Consider the following 12,811-nt stretch of genomic DNA (forward strand, 5'->3'; position numbering starts at 1 on the left):
CCGTTTCTTTTTCTCCATGTAGTTTTAAAGAATATGGACATATGTTCATACATAAATGCACTCAAGCATAGCTTGGGCTGTATTGTTTGGTTGGTTTTGGTATGTTTCCATTATCTACAATCTTTCAGTAACAGAATAATGCCATATATGTAAGATGGACCTGATTTCTTAGCAAGCACTTCCCAGGACAGAAGACAACTCTATGTATACCTTGATAGTTTCAAATGAGTTAGCTGCACGCCCATGTTGTCAATGACTGGAGGAAGAGAAGATTCATCTGAAGTCACTAATTTAAATTCATTCTGAACTCTGATTAAGCCCAGATCAGCTACCAAAGCATTACAGGAAGTTGAAGATTCAGGCACAACTATAACTGGAGCTTTCAAGTTGATATCCATTAAGAGACGGAAACTCTTCTTAGCAAAGTCCTTCATGCTGGAAGCAGCCATTTCCGCTGCCTGGACAGTGACTGCATTCAGGGCTTCTCGGGCAGTTTGGAAGTTGTTTAAAAAGTTCTGTTGGAAAGTAGTCAAGAGGGTAAGAGTTCTAGGAGAGCGAAATAAACTCAAAAAAAATATATGTTTGAGACAAAATTTAGATTTCAGTTAAAGAAAACCAGTTCAGCTGTGTCAGAAATACTGATCTTCCAATTCCAAGAAAGGTTCAAAGAAAATGGCAAAAAAAAAAAAAAAAAAAAAAAAATCCACACCCACACATGTACAAAGACACTGTTTACTTGATTTTTAAGATGTTTTTAAAGCTATCAACTTCATTCATTACTTGCTTATGGACATCTATAGGAAAAAAAATAAGGGCAGAGAACAGTGCAACTTTTAAACTGACAGTTCATCAACAAAATACTTGTACGTGCTTGTACATCAGCTCATCACAGGGTACTGGTGACAGTAAACAGAGCTGATTAAAAGTTACTAGAACAACTGTTACTGTTAAGAAGAGAAACGTAGCTAATACCTTACCAAGAGAGACATGAAGAATTGATGCAGATAAACTATTTGGATGCAGCCCACCTTCAGAGTCATTTTACCATCCACCTTCGACATATCAGCATAGGCTTCCCCTGCAGTAGCATCTGGATAAAGTGACATTTGAAATCTGAAGACTTCATCTCCCATTATGGAGACAGCCTAGAAGATGAAGAATGCGTAGTCAACACTACCAAGCAGTGAGCTGTGATAGAATTATTGTTTAAGTTATTAAAGGATAAATATTTCCACAAACAAATCAACAGGTAACCACTGTCATCTCACTAGATTGTCATATTATTCTATTCTATTTTTAGCTTATGCTAATCGTCAGAATTAAAAATACGTTTTTACTTCCCTGAGATGCAGGAAAGAAACCAATGAAACTTTGCTTATTTGATGCATTAAATCATATTTGATATGATGCATATGTACCCACACAGCATAACAACTACAGTGCTTTCATTAAATAGCTTGAAGAATTAGGTCTTTTTGTTTGCTTAGAATCCGTGCAATACATCACCTTTGTATGGATTGTTTTTGGATCAACATTTGTAATTATGATGTCCTCAAGTCTGGAAAACACTTCTATCTTTTTAGTCTTCACAGCTACAGATGCATCCATTCCTGATTTGAAACAAAAGGAAGAAGACAGCCATTTATGAGAAGACATTCATGAACTAAAAAAAAAAAAAGAGCAAAAATTGTTAAGAAAGAAACATTATTACTGAACACAAAGAAAAGACCTTAGAAATCAGAATTCTGCTATGTAACAACCGACATAAAGCTCAGCGTAGAAGTCCTGACCTTATGCACGAAAAATCTGCGAAAATACATTGGTTTTAAAACAGCAGTTAAAATAAATCTTCATACTATTAAGGATCTAGCAACTTAAAAACAATTTTTGTAAAACAAATTTTACTGCATTACCTGGAACAGCATTATATAATTATTCATATTATTATAACATTCATAACATGTTACACAAAGCACATACACAACACACACATTTGCCTTTCAGAGGTGTGTGCAAAGGGAAATAACACTTCTCACTATGATTAACTCATTTAACACGAAAATAATAAACCTTACCTTGTATTCTAATGTCTGCAATTCTACAAGTCTGATCACAGACTGAAATATTGAAGGCATTTAGATTTGCAGTAAGTTTCAATTCACAGATATTGTCATGGGTTGTGCTACCAGATGCTGGATGAGAAAAACAAGCCACATGTAAGATGAACACTGCAAGTGCTTTAAAACAGATGTTACATTTATAATATTGTATTTCCATGAGTGTATGTACATATGATTCAAAAATAATAACCTGCAGTTATTCTCTACAGTTAACGATAAATGATTTGATATGACACGATTATTACTAGTTTTTAACCTTCTGGTACAGGAACAGTCATCACATAACTCAGTCCAACAAGACTCAAGACAATATCTAGCTTCTAACAAAACGGGATGCTGAATACAGTCAACATTTCTTTACTTGAAGCATTATCTCACAAGCTAAGCTGTCTTTTTTGCATAGAACAGCAAGGTCAGTGTTGTTCTATTTACTGAGGAAAAAATGTTCCAGAAGCAAAATTAAAGGGGCCTTCAAAATTACAACAACCAACCACCATAAACTCAGTACCAACAGATTAGAAAAATCCTGAGTTTCTAGACAATACAAACAGAGGAATGAATTCATAAAACATCCTTAAGAAGCCTACGTGTATAAACTTGTTCTATTTCAAGGTTAGAAATATCAATATCATAAACATAAGATGGAGGAGAAACTCGAGAACATCTCTTTGCTTCCCCATGACTCAAGAGCTCACGTTGCTTTTCTGGGGGGAGGAATGGGGGGATTGCTCTGTGTGTGTGTGTGTGTGTGTGTGTGTATGTTTATATCAGTGCAAGCACTCTTACAGCCTATAAACTGGAGAACAACCTAGTTAAAACACATTTTGGAAAGGCTTTGATACTGTTTACTGCAACGTCATTTGTTTCACTTTAATAATAGAAGTCTACTACTTAGGAAAAAAAAATAAGGCAGAAGTGGATTTAGAGAATTAAGCAACAGCAAAAAGATCTGTCCTCTCCAAAGATGAACATTATACCAGTAATGTTTTTTTGTTTGCTTTAAGGGAGATTATTTTCTCCTCACATACACTTGTGCATAACTTGTTTCTCACTTGCAGTGGTGTCACATGTACTCTCTTATGAAACCAAAGTCTAGATGCTGCTATATAACAAAAGCATGGGCTTTCTTTTATGACAATACCTGGTCTGAGGACACTTCCTTTTTCTTTTTCCTCTGTTTGAGGCTTGTGGTCTGGTGCTTTATCAGTGCTGGGAGAAGCACCTGATGGAACACTAAAAGTGAGAAAGCTCACAATGGAAATTAAAGCCTCTGTGTGAAGTACTATATCCAAACACGAAAAGACGACCTAAAACAAAGGCAGGAAAACAAAGGAGCTTATATGACACCAATTTAATAACAAATCAGAATTATTGCCACAATTAAAATTCAAGTCCTGCTTTTCACATGCATACCAGCCTTTCTATCTCTTTCAACTTAACACCATACAGAAACTCTAGAGTAGATGAGGGAGCTATGGAAGAGAAGCTTGAGAGAACTACAGAATCTGCCTCAAAATCACTATTTAATGTAGATAAACTTCTTCAGTAAGCTTTTAGTTCTACTGCATTTCATTGTACACTACAGAGCACTTTGGATCAGGTCTTTAGAGCCAAGTAGATATGTTTCAGTAGAAATTAAAAAAAAAGATTCAAAATTTGAAACTAGAGCAAAATATAATGAGGACGTTCACTATTACTTGAAGTACTATCAGTTAACCATTTTTTTCTAATCAAAAGGAACTCTCTGAAAACATTAGTTTTACTGATACGCTAAGGGATATCAGCTTTCTTGACTCTCTGTGAAGTAGATCAACCACTACAAATCCCACATAGGGCTGGCAAGAAGCAAGCTTCACCTAACACGATTACTTCAACGAAAACGTTTTTCAAAGCAACAATTCCCAAAGTCAGCTTACTTAGCAGTCACTGTAGTGATGGAAAACTACACATCAGTAACTGCTTTCAAACTCAAAAGCAAGAAGCACTGACTGAACCCATCACTTCTGAGAACGCTCTTAAGATCTCCCAGTTAGGAACCTCCAAATTCTGCAATACCTGGCCTCAATTTATGCTGTCAAGTTTATTGTTCTGTAGGCAGGGTGGGGGAAAGGAAAAACTCATAAATCCTATAGTCAGAAATATGTCTTTAAAAACTTCAACGAGCTAGGAGCCTATAGCTTCTACTGCCGAGCTATTAATCAGTAATAACTATAAATAATTTCTTTGCCCAGATTTTTCTTTGAAATAACAAAATACAAAGTAGTAAGTTTTAATGATTAGAAAGACTTCTTTTTTCTCTTCAGTAACTAACAAGCTCACACATATTACTATTAGAGCAACTTAATGTTATGAAATACATCCTGTGCTTACATCGATGTTTTGCTTGGTGCTATTGTAAGTAGTAACAAAATCAGGTCCATCTGCATCAGCCTGAAAGAGGAGAAAAAAAAAAGCCAAGCACACAGTCAGTTTGTATTCCATCTATCAGCTAACTCCTTCTCCAAAGTTTTTAATCCCCTGTAAAGACTGCCTATCACTTAAACAGGCAAAGACAATCTCACCTATTCATTCTGCAAAGGTACTACTCTGTATTTTTTTACAAAGAATGCCTACAAACATTTGGGTTACACTGTGTGTCCAACTCGTTAGTTTGGTGTTCTCACTGCTTTCCTCTTTATGTTTTAACAAAAAAAACTTCAGAATTTTGTGACTCATATACATTAACCATATCATCTACTTTATATGCAGCCAAAGACAATTTCTTTTCATTTAGTGTGGCCCAGGCAAACCAAAAGATCAAACATCCATGGTGTGCAGGGGTTTCAGTAAGTGTGTGTTAACTTGCAAAGCCAGCACTATATGGATGCCATGCAGAGCAGAAAGGTGATGCTAAGAGGAAAAATAGGTATCTAGAACTCTTAAGCAAAATATAAATCTTACAGGTTCTAAAACAAGCAAGAAAAAAGATCCCACGTAGGCTAAGTATGGAAGCTTTATTTTACTCCCCAAATAATCTCAGTTAAAAAGGTATTGAAACCTTAGTGTATTCCATTTTCAGAAGAAGTTCGTCTGTCTTACTTGAAGAGTTAATAATACAGAGAGGATCTCCATTTGAGTCTGCAGATAAAGAAATAAAATACTAATTAATGGAAATGCTTTCCATTCACAAGTTTTCTTCCACCCATGGAATGCCTCCATTACAAACTACATTTACTGAAACAGAGGCAGTAAACATCTTTTCACTGAGAAGCTGCAGATGAAGCACTACCTTCTGAAACGCTATAGTCACTACTACTATTCCACTACTAGGCTCATTAATTTAACTTGCCATTTAGCCTCTTATTTGTTTGGTCTGTTTACGCAATCTTTGAGCACCTTCCTGACAAAAGAGGACTGTATGCATTGTTCTGACTGTATGCACTGTAGTGACTAGACACCAGCTATCTAGAACACCTACCAGTTATTTCAGTGCACATCATAGTGATTTTTTTCAGATATGCTGCTGCTGTCAATTCATGATTTCTGATTTTGGTTTTGGTTCCAAGCTGTAATACATTCAGAATGTGTAATGGATACCTCTCCTTCTGAACTTGCTTCATCAGGGTTATTACAACCTTGAATACAGAAAAAGAATTAAGTTTACTATTTCAGTAAAACTGCTCAGAAACAGTATTAATTAATTAAACAGTATTTAATTTATTAAATTTAGTATTAATTTGGCTAGAATATGACCATATTTCAGTTTTGAACAGGATGCTATGGTCTGAATACATTCAAAAAAACAAAACACAGTTAATAGAGATTATACTGATCTGAAAGGAAGGAAGTAGAGAATGAGTGTCAATGTGAATTCAGCTTTTGATAATAGGTTCAAAAAAGAAAAAGCTGTGAAAAGTTTTCTAAACTCATCTGAAAATTAAAGATAACTAGATATAACTACTAACATTAAAAATTAAAAGGCCATACTGAGTTTCTCATGTGTAAGTATTACAGATATCTTCAGGATATCTGTAGGATTTTTTTTTTTTTTTTTTTTTTCCCCAGCAAAAGTATTAGTTCTAGCTTACCTACTTTAGCCATTTTGTTATGAAAAACTGAGTATCATGTTATGAAGGATGAAGACTGGGTGAATGAAGAGAATACGAGAAAAAAAGAACAACTGTTTTTCCCTGTTAGGTATATTGTGTATGTTAAGTATTCTATTAATACCATTTCATATCATGCAGACCAAGGAAAAAATAAAATAAAGTTACTACTCAAAAAATCCTTGTAAACTAAAGCATCTGGGCTCCAGATTTTATTATTTTGTCAGTTATTACCTCCTTCTTTAAGTAATTATCAATTACAGCCTATTACTGATAAACAGAAGAAACAGAAAGTTTTATAAATGGACATATACCTCCTTGATTTCAAAATTAAGCAGCACATTGATAACATCTTCGCTTAATGTTCCTTTTCTCTTTTCGGACAGTATTCCTTCTGAAACATCCTTACTCTGCATCAAGGTCGATTTCTCCATTCCTTTGATTTTACCTGCAGCATTAGATAAATTAGTTTACATACCAAATTGCTAGCATTCATTTAGCTCAAGAAACAAATTCAATTCCATTTTTCCATTCATATGGCTTAAATTCATTTGAGATACGTTAGCAACACTTCCACAAAGCCTTAAACTTTGGAGCAAGAGAAGAATGTAGAAACTCTCTGGCAACAAGTTCACTGAATCTCAATACCTTACCACTTCCATGACTCATTGGTTAATCAAATCACCATATCATCTTCCTCAATATTGTTTTAAGTATGACCATTGTCTTTGCAAAACTAAAGAGAGTTTATATTTTGCACATCATACTCAGATCTAAGCTGGCTTTCCAGATAATGCATGATTTTCATTATTCCTGAAAGCTAACATGCTTCATGTTTAAGGCAAGTTATCTCTCACCTTCCTCTTGCAGTATTTGTTTTGCACTAGTTTGTTCTGCTTCACCAAGGTTTTCCGTCAACACTTTGAGGAAGACATTCAAATCCTCTTGACTTACTACAACCTACAATATCAAAGATCACAGTTCTCAGCAGAAAACAACAACAACAGTTCTTTAAAGTTGTAACAAGCTACCAAAGCGTACCAAAGTTTTCTAGCAAGACAGTTATTTTGTCAGCACTCTCATCTCTTCGGGAAAATAACAAACAATAATAATTTTATAGGAACTGAAAGAATTAGGAAGGTTATGACTTCTTAAAGCTTTACTTACAGTATCAACCCCTTTCATAATGTACCAGGAATTACATGCTACCTCATGACATTTTACCTCCTCTTTTATCTAAACATACAGTATACAGATTGCTAAAATACAGAACTTTCTTGAGATCGCTGGAGGGTGGCAGGAAACAAAACTGGAGTTACTAAAGCAATTATTTGTACATTTAAATTCCTCTCAAAAAGACACCAACTTTCAAAAGGCAATGAAAAAGACTCACTCAGAGAACTGGGCACAACAACACACAGTGTAAGTTGATCTTGTCTTATAACAGGGAATAACCAAGACTGCTTGACATCCCTTTCAGTTCTCCCTATCTTTTCAGCTTAAGAAATGCCCGCAGGGAGTTAAGCATTTAACAGCACTTTCAAGCTTCAATATTTACACACATAAGTTAAATGCTACCGACATTCCTGAAACATTCCTCAGCTAACAGCATGTAGTCTGTTCCACTTTTGTGACCAGAAACATACACGCTAGCCTTACATCAAGTAGTATTATCAGCTTCTCACTGTCTTAATTTCATTAAACTTACATTCATTGTATCCAGATACCCTGTGATTTCCAATATTGGCAATTTGTGAAACCAAGTTGCAGCTAGATTTCGATGCACAGAAAGGCTCAAATTAATGGGGTGAAGTATCTGAATGTCCTGATGTGATAAACCTGTCTCCACAGTGGTTCTTAAAAGAAAGAAGAGAAAAAAAAAAAAAAAAAAAAAGAACATTAAAGAAAACAGTTAAATCATGCTATATATTTTTTTTTTTTAAACTCAAAACATACTAAAATATCAAGTTTAATCTCCTTAGGCATATATGGCTTCCTGAGCAGGGCAATCTTATTTCACTTCTCATCTATTTGTTCCTATGTTAACATGTTAGTATCAGAGCTAGTATGAGAGCCCCAAAATTAATGCCTCCAATTTTATTATGTGGGCTTATGATGTCAGAGGCAGATGGTGGTGGTACGACAGTATAGGCTGAACCTTCCCACCAATATTGTTACATTTTCCTGGATGGTGGCAAAGGGGCAGTCTGACACAGGCCGTCGAAATAAATGGGAGACATTAATTTCAACTGATGTATTTTAACACCAAATATGTGTCTGCCACTAACTACAATTTATAAACAAGTAGATTAGTGCCTTACAAAGCATTAATATTACCAACTAGCTAAGGCATTACGTGATGAAATGCACTTTACCTAGACAGTTTCAGCTTAGTCAGCTGCACATCCATTTTGTCAACGACTGGAGGAAGCAAATTGCCTTCTGGAGACACCAAGCTAAACTGGTTCTGAACCTTAATCAAGCCAAGATCTACTACTATAGCATTGTAGGAAACTGAGGATTGAGGAATGACTATAACTGGTGCTTTTAAGTGAATGTCCATAGCGAGTCGAAAGCTCCTTTGAGCCAGATCTTTCACACTGGTAGCAGCCTTTTCTGCAGCTTGGACTGTAGCAGCACTCAGAGCCTCCTTAGCTGTCTGAAAGTTGTTCAAGAAGGTCTAGAATAAAGAGTTGAAGAGAAAGGAGAAATACAGCTATAAATAGGGCTTTTTCTTTTTTAATCTCAACTAATCTCTCATTTTACAACATCAATAATAACCAACATCAACTAAAAGTTCTGCTGCTTACTGTGTTAAGTTTTCCTTGAATACCTTTTCCCATTATATCTGTTACAGGGCCAGAAATGTACTAACCACTACAACCCAATGATTTTTAAACTCATCACTTTGCTTCCATTTCCCACCCACATTAGTGGTAAGGTTCTTTTATCTCATTACTTTCCAAGGGATACGTTGTTTTAAAGCCCCTCTATTTTACCAGTGAATGCTAATACTTACTAAAGTCAGTAGTTAGTGACAGAGAACCCACTAATGCTTTACAAAAGTCAAGATTTAGAATATCTGACAAAAGGACAAGTGATTTACAGTGATTAATCTGTAGTCCTTAGAGGATCTTAATTTGCAGAATTTTTTTTGTCTCCAGTGTTAACTCAGTTACATTTGCAATGACCTCAGTCTTTCCCTGGGGCCTGGTGTGAGAACTGAAATGCCTTAAGAGCATAGGTGAGTAGAAAGTGCACAGAGCAGCTTCTGGCATTTCTAGAGCTTGGTAGTTTTTGACTTCCAAATCAGTTACAGTTGGCTTATCCAAGTTTATAAGTAGTACATAAGGAAATTTAAGCACACTCTTACAGAAACTCAAGTTATAAGTCTCTCTGAGGTTGCAAATAGGGAAAGCTAATGAATGCAACCCAAGTCACATAAAGAAAAAAGACTTACCAGCAAAGATACAAGAAATTTGTGAAGGTATACTACTTGAATACAGCCTACTTTCAAAGATACAGTACCATCCACTTTTGACATATCAGTATAGGCTTCTCCCTCAGTAGCATATGGATATAATATCAGACTGAAACTGAAAACTTCATCTCCTACTATAGATACAGCCTAGAAAGAAAGAAAAAAATATACAGCAGCCATCAGTAGCTTTTAAGAAAGCACAAAGAAGAAACAAATATATTGTCAGTCTATCAGATAAGCTAGTAACAGAAGTCTTCTTAAGGAAAGTCTATTTGGACAACAGTTCCTCCAGTATAAAAGCCTTCATTCTCCACTTCGAGCGGGAAAGAGGTACACATGTGAAATCAAGTATTTTGAAGAATGGAATAAGAATGCACATTACACTTCACTCTCACACACAAAATTAATGAAGAAACAATTAAGATTTAAAAACTTGCTGTACTTTTTTATGAAGGGTCCTCGCATCAACATCTGTGACAACTATGTCTTTAAGTCGGGCAAAGAAATCCGTTTGATTTGACTGAAGAAGAAGAGATGAATCAAGACCTGTCAAATGAAAGAACAAACAGTAGTAGCAAAGTAACACCTAATTTTGGGGCAAGGGGGACAACACAAAAAAAATTGGTAAGACATTCCCCTCACCATTCCTAATTAAGTAATGTTGCTACAAAAATTTCTGTTCTTCATCCCAAATCAAATTAAACAAATACCTCAAAAAACATAGGCACACCTATATTAAGGTAAACCTACAAACACTTGATTTCTTCCTTTGTTTTCAAATTAGGACTCAGGTAATTTACCATTTCTACAACAAGGGACACAGTAACTAAGAGCTCTATTATATCCAAGGCATTTGAGACTTATAGAAACAGAAGGAAACAACAGAAACAACCGAAAGAGGAAAACAAGGAAAAAAACTACAAGAAACACAGTTGCTTTGAAATTAAACCACAAGGTCAGTCCTAACAGAAAACGTAGTACCTTGAATCTTGATTTCTGCAATGTTCTTTATATCATCACATAGATTTAAACAAACGGCATCCAGCTTGGCAAAGACCTTGAAGGCAAAGACATCCTTATCCTTCGAAGGTCTCGTCACTAGAAAAGACAGGAGGTGTTTTTCCAAGGCACAGCACACACGTTTTCAGTTAGACTCCCAAAAGCACAGGAGGCCTGTTTTAGTTTAGTGACTGGCATTCCGTGATTCAATATGACTTCCTACAGGTTCTTTCATCTCTTAGTATGTTAGAATCTGCTCCTCTCTGGAGCTACTGTCTTAACATATTTTTTAGTTCTCTAGGAACAGTAAGATTTTCATTAGGCTTTTCTCTACAACAGTCCATCAATGCATTGAGGCACTGTGACATAAGCCATGATCCCCACCCAGCTAGGCTAAATTCATCAGAGTCTCTAGCATTTCATCTTTTTGCCAACACACAACATATCCACCCAGACCCATCATTCTGACAAATGCATAAGTATACCTTTCTTTAATGAAAGGTCATCTTGTTGCTTTTCTTCTTTAGTTGGTGTCACTTTGCTACTTCCTGATGGACTAACAGTTGCTAGAAAACTGACAGCAGACATAAGGGCCTCTGTATGCAGCAGAATGTTAAGTGATGAAAAAGCTACCTGTTGAAAACATGAGACTCCACATCACAAAGTATTGGTAACAAGTAAAAAAGCACCCAATGGAACTGTAATGCTATGGGAAGTGCAGCAATGACAACACAGCAGAGAAGTTCTAGGCTGCAGCAAACAAGGGTATACACAAATGCAGCAGCATTGGACACAGAAACAAAAGGAGGAATCTGCTTACCCTTGGAAGCCCTCAGGTACAAGGGATCTCTAATAAGTTACTCTTACCTCCACTGCCAACCCTTAAATGAGGCCTGGGAAGGGATGGATCCTGGCTCCACCCCTTCTATCACTCAGGTATATTACATTGCATGCACATGAGCTGCCCTGGGTTGGCCCTCCCTTCCCACCAGGTGATCAATCACTTTTTCAAACCATAACTTAGCATTTCTACTACAGGAGCATAACAATTTCTTAGAAGTAGAGAAGTTACACATATCACCAGCAACAGATAATAAAGGGAAGAAAAGTTTTTTGTAAAGCAGAAAAATGGTAGGCTTAAAAAATAAGTCAATCTGACAACAACAGCCATAACCACTAAGTTATTGCTTCCTCAAATGACACAAAATGAATTTAGAAGTGTTAGAAGAGAGGCAATTCCTTCTCAGATGACTAATTTAAGAAGACACATCGGGATTAATGTAGTCTAACTTAAATCAGGATTCAGTTCACTCAAACACTGTGCTCTGTCAAACTCAGACTCCTTGCATGCATAACCCAGTGCAAGACGAAAGGATAAGAGGCAGCTGACTGCCATGCAGATACTCGGGATAGAGCAATTTGTAAGCAAATAGATTAAGGGAATCCAAAACTACGGATAAACCACCGCCTTGTAGTTTAGCAAACCAGTTGATCCACTTGAATCAGCTTGGAATAGAAAAGACCTCAAATCCTGTTCTTACAGACACATAAGCCTTACTGAGCAGCCAGAATACAACACTTAACCACATAGAGAAAGTGGAGTTTCTAAATATCAGCACTCTCCCATAGAGTAAAATCAATCAGTTCCATCCACTAACATTGAAATAAACACGTCATCTCCTGCTGGAGCTTCAGGAGTCAATCCTTAATAAATAAATAAATAAATCCAGTATTATCTGGACTTCCCTGATAAAATCTGCAGATACTCTAAAACTATGTGGCTAGCAGTGCACACTGCAGGGGAGATGGGTCAGATGGCCTTCAAATGATTTCAAGACAGGAAAATATTGGTCAAGATGTTCAAAAGGGAGGGAAATACCTTTCAGAGAAGTTATTTCTCACCAATATACTGTTTTTACTTAGAACGAACACTCAAAAATATGCCATTAGCACAACAACCAGAAGTTAAGAAAGTACATATTCACTGTCATTAATTACTGCAATACAGGATGTTTTGAGAGATTAAGTTATCATTCTAGAGAATGAAAGAAGTGGAAAATAGCATCACAACAAGCTCCTATTTCACAGCAAGAACTAGAACAAGTTCCCCTTTCTAACAAAAAATA

The 12,811-nt window shown here is 36.0% G+C and overlaps 1 protein-coding gene across 3 annotated transcripts in view; it reads right to left on the bottom strand.

Annotated features, from left to right (window-relative positions):
* VPS13C (vacuolar protein sorting 13 homolog C) overlaps positions 1-12,811 on the bottom strand; it is a 79,733-nt gene that overhangs the window by 38,462 nt on the left and 28,460 nt on the right. For all 3 annotated transcript variants that reach the window (XM_048955824.1, XM_048955825.1, XM_048955826.1), the window contains 16 exons: positions 11,171-11,318; positions 10,668-10,784; positions 10,129-10,232; positions 9,666-9,833; positions 8,581-8,885; positions 7,914-8,061; positions 7,063-7,165; positions 6,520-6,653; positions 5,578-5,734; positions 5,158-5,237; positions 4,491-4,550; positions 3,262-3,427; positions 2,076-2,192; positions 1,507-1,610; positions 978-1,145; positions 211-515 (listed from right to left, as the gene is read on the bottom strand). In XM_048955824.1, the coding sequence (XP_048811781.1) occupies positions 211-515; positions 978-1,145; positions 1,507-1,610; positions 2,076-2,192; positions 3,262-3,427; positions 4,491-4,550; positions 5,158-5,237; positions 5,578-5,734; positions 6,520-6,653; positions 7,063-7,165; positions 7,914-8,061; positions 8,581-8,885; positions 9,666-9,833; positions 10,129-10,232; positions 10,668-10,784; positions 11,171-11,318 (2,384 nt within the window). The remainder of the gene's footprint in view (positions 1-210; positions 516-977; positions 1,146-1,506; positions 1,611-2,075; positions 2,193-3,261; positions 3,428-4,490; positions 4,551-5,157; positions 5,238-5,577; positions 5,735-6,519; positions 6,654-7,062; positions 7,166-7,913; positions 8,062-8,580; positions 8,886-9,665; positions 9,834-10,128; positions 10,233-10,667; positions 10,785-11,170; positions 11,319-12,811) is intronic.

This window comes from Lagopus muta, chromosome 10, assembly GCF_023343835.1.
Source record: "Lagopus muta isolate bLagMut1 chromosome 10, bLagMut1 primary, whole genome shotgun sequence".
Lineage (NCBI taxonomy): Eukaryota > Metazoa > Chordata > Aves > Galliformes > Phasianidae > Lagopus > Lagopus muta.